General features: G+C 39.8%; 4 protein-coding genes across 7 annotated transcripts in view; 3 read left to right on the plus strand and 1 right to left on the minus strand.

Moving 5' to 3' along the window:
* Positions 1–773, minus strand: part of LOC104818092 (AP-5 complex subunit zeta-1) — a 4830-nt gene extending 4057 nt beyond the window's left edge. Inside the window, exons 1-3 of the mRNA XM_010547546.2 lie at positions 550–773; positions 220–378; positions 8–79 (exon numbers count right to left, since the gene is read on the minus strand). Of these exons, the coding sequence (XP_010545848.1) occupies positions 8–79; positions 220–378; positions 550–651 (333 nt within the window). The 5' untranslated portion in view covers positions 652–773. The remainder of the gene's footprint in view (positions 1–7; positions 80–219; positions 379–549) is intronic.
* A 490-nt stretch (positions 774–1263) lies between these two features.
* On the plus strand, positions 1264–4076 carry LOC104818094 (pentatricopeptide repeat-containing protein At5g50390, chloroplastic-like). Of its 2 annotated transcripts, XM_010547550.2 has the most exons (3): positions 1264–3172; positions 3295–3621; positions 3982–4076. In XM_010547550.2, exons 1-3 carry the CDS (start codon positions 1344–1346, stop codon positions 4058–4060), a joined length of 2235 nt encoding a protein of 744 aa, XP_010545852.1. In that variant the 5' UTR covers positions 1264–1343; the 3' UTR covers positions 4061–4076. The 2 variants fall into 2 exon arrangements, with proteins under 2 accessions (XP_010545852.1, XP_010545853.1); XM_010547551.2 differs by lacking the exon at positions 3982–4076 and having other exon boundaries at positions 3295–3732.
* On the plus strand, positions 3879–6808 carry LOC104818093 (E3 SUMO-protein ligase MMS21). Its single transcript, XM_010547549.1, has 7 exons — positions 3879–4154; positions 4717–4788; positions 5229–5339; positions 5440–5550; positions 5935–6074; positions 6286–6368; positions 6515–6808. Exons 1-7 carry the CDS (start codon positions 4065–4067, stop codon positions 6658–6660), a joined length of 753 nt encoding a protein of 250 aa, XP_010545851.1. The 5' UTR covers positions 3879–4064; the 3' UTR covers positions 6661–6808.
* A 103-nt stretch (positions 6809–6911) lies between these two features.
* Positions 6912–9449, plus strand: LOC104818095 (uncharacterized exonuclease domain-containing protein At3g15140). 3 transcript variants are annotated; one of them, XM_010547553.2, is made up of 6 exons: positions 6913–7339; positions 7676–7959; positions 8272–8397; positions 8696–8819; positions 8914–9110; positions 9289–9449. In XM_010547553.2, the coding sequence occupies exons 1-6, from the start codon at positions 7073–7075 to the stop codon at positions 9290–9292; spliced, it is 1002 nt and encodes a 333-aa protein (XP_010545855.1). In that variant the 5' UTR covers positions 6913–7072; the 3' UTR covers positions 9293–9449. The 3 variants fall into 3 exon arrangements, with proteins under 3 accessions (XP_010545856.1, XP_010545855.1, XP_010545854.1); XM_010547552.1 differs by having other exon boundaries at positions 6915–7339; positions 9191–9449; XM_010547554.1 differs by lacking the exon at positions 9289–9449 and having other exon boundaries at positions 6912–7339; positions 8914–9114.
* Positions 9450–10471: the final 1022 nt, after the last annotated feature.

Genomic DNA, 10471 nt, shown 5'->3' on the forward strand with positions numbered 1-10471 from the left:
ATCGGAAGAATGTTCTCAAACTTGGGTCAGCATCGTGCAGTACTACATCCCCGAAATCAAGAAAAAATTGAAGAATAGCCTATAAAACCCAAAAATGTTGAATTGAAGAACCAAGTTAAAACCAGAAATCACCAAAAACGCATCTGCATTGGTAATTGTTATTCGCTAAAATTAAGTTCCACAGAAATGATTTCAAATTCTTAGAAGAGGGAAACATACCAACAAGAGAAGGCCTTTAAACGTCTCGGACTGGGACTGGGACTGGGACTGAGACAGAGAACCCACCGATCGCTGGAAGAGCTTATTGATCTGCGGATAAATCCTAGCCACCAAATCATCCGATTTCTCCGATTTACAAAGCTCATGAAGCTTCTTCACCTAAGCGACAGACATTCAAGCATCAAGTCAACCATAATCAAAACATGTATCATTCCGTTCCTCTGTTGTACATTGATTATCGAAGAATTGCATACATTTCAAACAAACAAAAAGCAATTATACGTATGCATACATGAAGGAACACCCAATTTATGTAGACAAAATGCTTACGGATTGGAGAATGGAAGGATCAGAAGCAGGATCCGTGGAGTCGCGCGCGCCATTGCTTAGGGTTCTAAGATAGAAATTCCAATCTCCGTGTCCATCATTCATGCTTCCAGGGAAACGCGATCAGATCCAACCAAACAAAGCAGTGCAGGAAGAAAATGGAAGCGATGATGGTTTTTGCCACTTCCCTTCCGTAGCAGTGATTCTTGGCTCCAGGCGGCAGGACGAAGACGTAAGACGATCAGGGCCTGGAGACGGTGCCGTTTCGGTCCTTGTAAGTTGGCGTGGCGTTTTCTGTTTCTCTCTAAGCATGCTATGTCGTTTTAGTTCTTGGAAGTTGCGTGCCATTTTCTGTTTCTCACAAAGCATGCTATGCCGTTTCGATCTTTGGAAGTTGCCTGCCATTTTCTGTTTCTCGCAAAGCATGCTATGTCGTTTCGATCCTTGGGAGTTGCGTGACAGTTTGTGTTTCTCGCAAAGCATGCTGTGTCGTTTTGGTCCCTGGAAAAATGCGTGGCGTTTTCTGTTTCTCGGAAAGCATGCTATGTCGTTTCGGTCAATCAAAACCAAAGTGTATTTGGTTCGGTCTTCACAAGAAGGGTAACCTGTAGAACCGGATTTCGGTTCATATTGAATTAAAAATTCAGTTGCGGAATTCCCGATGGAGTTTGTTACACAATTAGTTCCTTTTTGAACTATATGTTAATGGACCTTAAATATCTTTACGCGGTTCTCCGAAGCTAAACATGATCATGTGATCTGAATCTTCTCCTTTCTCCGACTCTGCCAGTGTAAACATGGAGATTCCACTCGCGCGTTACCAGAGCATCTTGTTGGATCAGATTCACGAAAGTTGTAGTAGTAGTAGCTTTCAGTTGTCGTATTCTTTTCCCAAGGTTTTCAATTTCCCGCGAAAATATCTGTTCTCTGGATATGGATTCTCGTTGAATCGGAAGAAATGGAAGAACTCATTTGGGAGAATCGTGTGTTCTTCTTTAGTTGAGCAGCTGAAACCCAAACCCCAACTGAAGCCGAAACGAGAACCGAATAGAGTTGACGCCGAGGAGGTGGAAGATCCGGTTTTGAAGGATACCCAGATCAGGAAATCTAGTTTGAGGATCTGTAGTCAGATAGAGAAGTTAGTTTTGTGTAACAAGTTCAGGGAGGCATTTGAATTGTTTGAGATTTTGGAGATACAAGGTTGTCTCCAGATCGGTGTTAGAACTTACGATGCGTTGGTGACGGCATGTATCGGTTTGAGATCCATTCGATGTGTCAAAAGGGTTTTCGGTTATATGATTAACAGTGGGTTTGAGCCGGATCAACTCATGATGAACAGGATCCTATTGATGCATGTTAAATGTGGCATGATGATAGATGCTCGTAGGTTGTTCGATGAAATGCCTGAAAGAAACTTGGTCTCCTTCAACAACATTATTGTGGGTTTAGTTGGCTTTGGTAATTATCTAGAGGCGTTTCGACTGTTTCAGATGATGCTGGAGGAGTTTTCCGACTCCGATTCCCGCACTTTCGCAATGATGTTCAGTGCATCCGCTGGATTAGGATCTGTTTATGCTGGGAAACAATTGCATGCTTGCGTAATGAAAATGGGAATCGGTGATGATACTTTTGTCTCATGCGCATTGATCGATATGTATGGTAAGTGCGGGTGCATTGAGGATGCTCAATCCGTTTTCGATGATATGCCCGAGAAAGCTACAGTTGCTTGGAACAACCTTATAAAAGGGTACCTTCTCCATGGTTACAGTGAAGAAGCTCTGTGTTTGTTGTATGAGATGCAGGATTCTGGCGCCTGTATGGATCACTTTACATTTTCCATAGTGGTGGGAATTTGTACGAGGTTGGCCAAGCTTGAGCTCACTAAGCAAGCTCACGCAAGCATAATTCGTCGTGGTTTTGGATCAGATTTGGTGCTAAACTCGACTCTTGTGGATTTTTATAGCAAATGGGGTAGAGTAGATGCTGCAAGAAATGTTTTTGATAAGATGCCATACAAGAATCTAATTTCATGGAATACTTTGATGTTCGGATATGCACATCATGGTAGAGGAGCCGAAGCTGTCAGATTGTTTGAGAAAATGAATACCGAAAAAGTAGCTCCAAACCACGTTACATTCCTTGCAGTTTTATCGGCTTGTGCCAATTCAAGCTTATTAGAACTTGGTTGGGATATTTTTCAATCAATGACTGGGGATCATAAGATCAAACCTAGGGCAATGCACTATGCTTGCATGATAGAGCTGCTGGGTAGAGAAGGTTTGTTAGATGAAGCCTTTGCTTTGATCAGAAGGACCCCTTTCAAAGCCACGGCTAATATGTGGGCTGCGCTGTTAGATGCGTGTAGAGCACACGGGAACATGGAGCTCGGCAAATTGGCTGCCGAAAAACTATATGGAATGGAACCTGAGAAGCTCGGAAATTACGTTGTACTATTTAACTTATACAACAGTATGGGCAAGAGAGAGGAAGCCACAGGAGTTCTGAAGACACTGAGGGACAAAGGTTTGAGAATTATGCCGGCTTGTAGTTGGGTCGAGGTCAGAGATCAGACGCACTGTTTTCTTTCGGGAGACAAGTGTGATACATATGGTGAGACGGTGAAAAGGTATTCCCATTGCACTGTTTCTCGTCCATGTCTAAAATTCAGACGATGGATCTCCCGGAACCATTATCGGTCTATCTTACTTGTTACCGAACAACAAGCTGGTTTCCTAAACTATGTTTCAGGCAAATATACCAGAAATCCGATGATCTAATGGAAGAAATTCGTGAAAACGGGTGTTTACCGGAGGGAGAGGAAACCCTTCTCCCGGATGTGGAGGAGAACGAAGAACGGGTCCTGAGATATCACAGCGAGAAACTGGCGTTAGCCTACGGGTTGATCAACACGCCCAACTGGAAACCATTACAGATCACTCAGAGCCACAGGATGTGCAATGACTGCCATAAGACGGTGCAGTTCGCGTCTTTGGTGAGCGGAAGAGAGATTGTGGTTAGAGATGCCAGCAAGTTCCACCATTTCAAGCAAGGCCAGTGCTCTTGTGGTGGTTACTGGTGATTAAACTCTGTTCAATTTTGATTTTTCATTGGTTTAGTTCTCTTGTTTCCACCTTCTGTTTGATTTTTTCTTCTTCTTCTTCTTAGCTAATGGAGGAGTTATCATCACACTTGATTTTCATGAAAAAAAAAATGTTTATTTTTGGAAAAATAATCTATAAATAGCTAAACTTTTATAAAAAAATTACCACGGGATGCGAAGGGTTTAAAAAAAAACATAACAAATTCACAGGTTTTTATAAAAATTATCTCCAAGTAAAAAATGGCTGGAACCGACTGATTCAAATAATCCCTCGCACAAACCCTAGGGCTAAGCTCACCCTCGCGATTTCTCAGCTCTTCTCTATCCACTCGCAGGCCGATACAGTCGCAGATTCTCACCGGAAAAACGGTTGTTCTTGTTGTCTCCCATTTAACCTTAGGACAAAACACGTAGAACGATGGCGTCGGCATCCACCTCCGACGGCTGCTCCGGGCGGATTCGGAACGCTGCATTGGCTCTGGTCTCCGACAATCAGTCCCTGATCGTTGTAAGTTCTTTCCTTCCGACACAGTATTCTCTCTCTCTTTCTTTAGATGGCCGAATGTGAAAATCCGCGCGGTTTCCTTGATTTTGACAACTTGAAGAAGTTTAGATTTTGGTCTCCGCGAGATTTGAAAATTGGAATATAGGTTTTTGGGCCTTGAATCCCTCGCTTGAGAGCACTAGTTGAAGGGTTTAGAAGTGCACAATGCTGTCTGAATTTGAGCAATGAAAATTTATTAGATTCTTGAGCTCTCTCGAACTAATCTATGTTAATCCGTTTGAGCCGAGATATTTGCGGATATGCGTTTTTGCTAACAGGAAGAGAAGTATCTCGATTCTTCATATACTAATGAAAGGTTTTGGCTTGTAAATTTAAATTGATATGGTACTGAAAAGTTCTGGTGAATCACTTAATAGAGTCTTGAGGCTTTTGTATTTTCTTGAAGAATGCTGGGATTCGGTTTCGGATTGGACCATGAATTCAAGTTAAAGACTTGCTGTTTTTTTCTTTCTACTTTGTTTCTGTCCTCTAAATCGTAGTATTCTTGTTTTGCTTTCTTTGTCAGGAAATTCGCAAAGCTGTGAATATGATGAAAAATATAGCCGTTGATTTGGAGAGAGAGAATCAGACTGACATGGTGAGTTTATCATTTTATCAACTTTTTGTTTTCTAGAACAACCTTGTATTCTTTTTGAAATTGGAAACAAGTGTTTTTAGTATCAATGCAGTTCTGACCATTTAATCCCTTTGATTGTTGCTTTAAGAGTTTGCATTTAGTGTTGTTTTCTCTCCTAAAGTTTTCCTATGTGCTAATTCTAAGTATGGTCTCTCTTACTTGCGGGAACTGCTTTGATGTTCACCTGATAGTTGGTTGCCGATTGAATAGCTATACTTGAACACTGTTATTTTCATTTCGTTTTGGGTTGTATGACTTTGTATTTTGCTTGATATAATGTTCTTTTTCCTTTCAGGGTATTGTTCCCTCAAGCTTCATTCAATCTTCCTTGATGTTTGATACTTTCCTCCATGTAGTTTCCCGGCACTTGTTGTTCATTTTAATTATTTTTGTTTCCACAGGTTAAAGATCTGGAAAACGCTGCTGCTGAGCTGTTGGACTTATTTGGTGATTGTGCTCATCATTCTTCAGCCATTCAATCGGTTGCAAATGCATACCAGCCTGGGGATCAGGTACTCGTTTTCTACTTCCATGTTGTCTTGATGTATGATGCTCTTCTGCTTACTACTTACTTTTTGGAGACTGATTTCTGACTCACTCTAAGGACTGCAGGTAACTGATTTTAAGAAGTTGCTTGAGAATGAATTCACGAAGCTCAAGGAGACGGCATCTTCAGTGTCACAAACTGATAATTTGATGCGCCAGTTCAGGGAAGCAGTCTGGGTGTGTTCTATGTGAAATTCTTAATATATGAAGTTCTTAGCTTGAATGTAGCAGGTGATTTATGTTCTGAAATGCCGTGATTGGTTGGGAATACTAGTGAGGATAAGTCATAAATAATTGAGATGGTGGGTGGGAACACTGCTATAGTTTTTTTCGAAGTTCAGAAGCTGTGGCATCAACATTTGGGTGCATATGTATAGAGTAGGTGTTGTTTGTAACTCAAGTATGGGTACCCATCCAGGGAAACTTTGCACTCAGTCGTGCCATTTCTCTACTCTCTGATTTAGCCACTACTTTTGCAACTTGTTCTTGCAACAATACTGGTCAAGTGATTGTTCTTAGCTCTTAATATAATCTTTGATTCTTGTCAATACTTCTCTGCAGAACGTTCATCACAAAGAACAACCAATGCCCGGTGACGACCAAGAAGACATTGTAATGACCAGTACTCAGTGTCTTCTCCTGAACATTACATGCCCGTTGACTGGGAAACCAGTGGTTGAACTAGCTGATCCAGTTCGCAGGTACTGTGGACTGTGGAGTTCAGGTTCTGTCAATAGCATTTTGCTTCCTCGCCACTAATCTCACTGTCTATGTTTAAGGGTGATGATCCATATAGCCATTGCTAGGCTTTACAACAATGGGCTTGGATTCTGTAGAACGTGTTGTTTCGGCTTGATTTTTCGTCAAACAAATACCATAATTTGCCTACATTCTTGGCTTTGTGTGTTGCAGTATGGAATGCAAGCACATATATGACAAAGCAGCAGTCATGGGTTACATATCCAGGACTGGTAATGCTAGGTGTCCTGTAGCAGGTATAACATTTTCTGTTCAACAATCTGAAATATAATAAGAACAAATACAAAGTCTTTTGTCTCAGCCGGCATAGAACTGAGCTTGAATTCAGCATTGCATTCAGGTTCCATTGCTCCATTGGTGTTGATTTCACTTGGATCTGCAGGTTGTCCAAAGCTATTGAAGAAGGACAAAGTGATTTGCGACCCGATGTTGAAGTTTGAAATCGAAGAGATGCGTTCGGCGATGAATAAAGAATCTTGTCGGACTGAAGTGATTGAAGACTTTACAGAATTTGTTGATGAAGATTAGGTTAAGATTAGATCAAAGAACTCTCATGCCTTTGCATAGGAGGAACACACTTGGTGTAAGCAAACAAGGGTTCTTGCCATTCCAATGGCATTATGAATATTCATAATGTTCTTATGAATATTCATCTATATCATATGTTTTATTGATATCTTTACCCTAATGTTCTTATGAATATGCATCTAGGAGATGGTGGTCATGCAGTTTTTTGTAGGATTGTGTCACAAAAATTACAATTAGGCTAGAGCAGTTTTTTAAAAGCGTGCATGAAATAACCAATGAACCGGGCTTAACCGGTTCAGTTAGGTCCGGTTTTGGTTCTCTTTGCATCAAACCAGTTCCATTGTTTTTCCTTTTGGGATGTCATCTATATCCGTATCGTTCCCCCGCCAAAAACGCTCTTGCTTCCCCTGCAATGGCGTCGGCTTGCTCTTTCGTTAGGGTTTCGATCTCCAAGTTGTCTACTTTCCGCGTTGGACATCGCCCTCCTTTTTTGCCGTTCGAATTGTGCCGTGCCCGTCGAACTCTCTGCAGCATCTCTTCTACTTCTCAGAAGCATTCTCATCCCGTCCCGTCTTCTTCTTCTTCGCCACCGTCGTCTTCTTCTTTCATCATGGAGACAGTTGGAAATACTAGGTGGAGGCCGATGTGCTTGTATTATACTCAAGGGAAGTGCACAAAGGTGAACCTACTTCTTCTTCTTCTTCCTTGTTTTTTGCTCCGACAAAGCTAAATTCCTGGTCTCGCTTGTTTTTTTAATATTTTTTTATGGCAATGCCTTTTGTCGCGTCGAACATATTTTATGGTGAGAACTTTGCTCGGTTGTGTACTGTTCGCAAGCTGTTCGATGGAATGTCTGAACGGGAGATGAGATCGCGTTTTCTTTGTCCATTTTGTGTATGGGTCGTTCTGATTTCTGTTTTCATTTGCCGCAATAATTGAAATGTGCGAATATTTCCTGGTTTTGTTTGTTTTTTTTTTTTGGTATGAACCTGGTTTTGTTTGTTGGTTAGTTCAGGTGGATGATCCTGCTCATCTGGAGATCTTCAACCATGATTGTTCACGAGAGCTTCGAGTGAGTGCTGCTGATCTCGAGCGGAAGAGCTCGCAAGAATTCAACTTTTTCTTGGTGCTCGACTTGGAGGGCAAAGTTGAAATTCTCGAGTTCCCTGTTCTCATGGTAGATGCCAAGACCATGGAGGTTGTGGGCTTGTTCCACCGGTTTGTAAGACCCACCAAAATGAGCGAGCAGGCAATAAACAGATACATCGAAGGCAAGTATGGAAAACTGGGTGTTGACCGGTACGCTCTACTTCTATCCCATTTCTGAGCATAGTTGTAGCAGAAGATTTAGAGAGTTATGTCTTCTTTTCTCGTAAGTCGTAAGCAATGTCGTTGTGTACTTGATCATTTCCATTATTTTGAGACCCTTATCCTTTATGGTTACCGTACTGGATACTACAGCCAAACTTGACCAAATCAATTACCTTATGCGTGGACTATCTTTTAGGTAATATATGATTTGGTAATGCTGAAAAAGTGATTTCAAAGTTTGTGGACTTCTTTATACGCTTCTCTTTTCTTTCACCTCAAGATTAGCAAAGTTGTTTGCAGGGTGTGGCATGACACGGCTCTACCATTTAACCAAGTTCTTGAGCAGTTTGAGGCTTGGTTAGCCGGACATAACTTGTGGGGCGAGGAGTCTGGTGGGGTTCTGAATGATGCAGCTTTCGTAACCTGGTGAGAATTATATAATATTTCGTGATATGTGCTAATTTCTCGGGTCTCATCTATGGAAATGGAACCTTATATCGGGCAAAAGCATTGTATCCTCTAGGTTTTGACAATTCTTCTTGCACATCTGAAACTGAGAATTTGCCTCAAAATGTAAGCAAACTTGCTATAAATCCAATGCATATGAATTAAGAGAGTGGATACTGTTTCTGGGTTCTGAAATCGGTTCTTTATAGCTATTGTCTATCTTGGGATGCTGATTCAGTATTAGTGCTTTAGACCTGTGGTTTCTTAATGTTCTCAGTGGGAATTGGGATCTGAAGACAAAGATTCCCGAGCAATGCAAAGTGTCAAACATCAAGCTTCCACCATATTTTACGGAGTGGATCAATCTCAAGGACGTCTACCTCAATTTCTACGGCCAAGAGGTAAGCTGGATATCAACACCGCCTTAAGAAGCCACCCTTTTCTGTGAAAATCCATCATCCTCGTCAATTTGAGATTCATTCTAACGGGTGACAGGCCCGAGGAATGGTGACAATGATGAGGCAACGTGAAATCCGGCTAATGGGAAGTCACCATTTGGGCATCGATGACACGAAGAACATCACAAGGGTGCTTCAACGAATGCTTGCAGATGGTGCAGTGCTCAAGATCACAGCTAGGAGAAGCAATTCCGATCCAAGAAACGTGGAGTTTCTATTCAAGAACAGGATCAGGTAATGTTCGAAAGACAAAACTCTCAACCGAGCTTCGTCTAGTTACATCCTCTCTGATATCTTGAGTGATCATATTTCAGGTGAGAAGCAAGACTTCTAGTCTCCTAAAGCAAATTCCAATGAAAGTTCATAACTTTCAGCTATGTAATATACATCTTTGGCTATATTGAGTGTGTAGTTGATAAACCGGAAGCAACAGACTGGTGAAATGGGCACACCATACAAGCTAGTGAAGAAGCATTCAGCTACCTTCCCAAGCAAATTTGAGAGAAATTTGTGATTTTTTGTTTGTGTTATATTTTAAAGGCCTGGCCTTGGCGGGAAATGACCATTGGCTCACTTGTCATATCCATAATGATACTATTGGTCAATTTAATCTTTGTATCAATAGTAATTTGTGCTTATTAGGGTCACTAAAAGTATTAGCTGTGTTGAAGGAGAATAATAAAACAAAATAAAATAAAAGGAAGGTCTAATGTGAATGTTATGAGAAATAGGAAAATACATTACATTGAGAGTGTGGTGGCACTACAAGTGATTTATTATTGTGCCTTTCTTTTCAAACATTTGCTTAAACGCCTATGTTCTTTTAATTAATTGTTGGACTTTTGTAATCAAACCTTGAGTTATGAAAAGATAACGCTATTATACCTTTATATTATTTATATTTATATTTAAGATAATTTTTATTTTTTTAGCTATTTACATTAGATTGTTTACAATTTATCATATCTTTGGATATCTATCTATATATATAAAAGTAGAGTTTATTCTCACGGGCATGACACGTGTCCTATTATAGAGAATATCAAAAGTTAAAAATTAAGTAATCAATTTCATTCATGAGAGGAATACGTCAAGTCATCACTCTTATTTAAATACATTCATTAATTTTCTTTTCCAATTTATTCGCTAATATATTTATAATTACTGCAAAAAAATAAACTCATTCTTATTCCAAAATAATTAATATAAGACATTAAAGATATTCATAAAATAATGGGAGAATACGTAATTCATCCATCAAATTTTTAGATTTTTTATAAATTTAAAATCAATCCTATTAAATTTTGTTTTATATATAAATATATTTTTCGGGAGAATGTATATGTCTTATTTTTTATGATCATCGATTTTATTCATGTATTCAAATATTCAATGTTTAACAAATGTATTTATTTTGGTATTATTTTCATGTTCAACGTATGAAACTTTCATATTCTCTCTATAAATAACCATTTTGATTTGATTTGTTTTTCACAAATAAAACTCATCATTGTTTTCTTATCTTCTTAACAAGAACGCTAAGGGTGATAAAAATCTTCTCTTATTCTTTGACCTTTTTTACCATTTCTCTCAGC

Source organism: Tarenaya hassleriana, unplaced genomic scaffold (genome assembly GCF_000463585.1).
Source record: "Tarenaya hassleriana unplaced genomic scaffold, ASM46358v1 Cleome28, whole genome shotgun sequence".
Lineage (NCBI taxonomy): Eukaryota > Viridiplantae > Streptophyta > Magnoliopsida > Brassicales > Cleomaceae > Tarenaya > Tarenaya hassleriana.

Excerpts from the sequence above, each read along its gene's own strand:
- LOC104818093 (XM_010547549.1), top strand. The coding sequence starts at position 4,065 with ATGGCGTCGGCATCCACCTCCGACGGCTGCTCCGGGCGGATTCGGAAC. Across the intron at positions 5,340-5,439 it reads CATACCAGCCTGGGGATCAG|GTAACTGATTTTAAGAAGTT; the intron begins GTACTCGTTTTC and ends TAAGGACTGCAG. Across the intron at positions 6,075-6,285 it reads CTAGCTGATCCAGTTCGCAG|TATGGAATGCAAGCACATAT; the intron begins GTACTGTGGACT and ends TGTGTGTTGCAG.
- LOC104818094 (XM_010547550.2), top strand. The coding sequence starts at position 1,344 with ATGGAGATTCCACTCGCGCGTTACCAGAGCATCTTGTTGGATCAGATT. Across the intron at positions 3,173-3,294 it reads TATGGTGAGACGGTGAAAAG|GCAAATATACCAGAAATCCG; the intron begins GTATTCCCATTG and ends ACTATGTTTCAG. Across the intron at positions 3,622-3,981 it reads TGCTCTTGTGGTGGTTACTG|GCCGATACAGTCGCAGATTC; the intron begins GTGATTAAACTC and ends ATCCACTCGCAG.
- LOC104818095 (XM_010547554.1), top strand. The coding sequence starts at position 7,073 with ATGGCGTCGGCTTGCTCTTTCGTTAGGGTTTCGATCTCCAAGTTGTCT. Across the intron at positions 7,960-8,271 it reads GGAAAACTGGGTGTTGACCG|GGTGTGGCATGACACGGCTC; the intron begins GTACGCTCTACT and ends AGTTGTTTGCAG. Across the intron at positions 8,820-8,913 it reads TCAATTTCTACGGCCAAGAG|GCCCGAGGAATGGTGACAAT; the intron begins GTAAGCTGGATA and ends AACGGGTGACAG.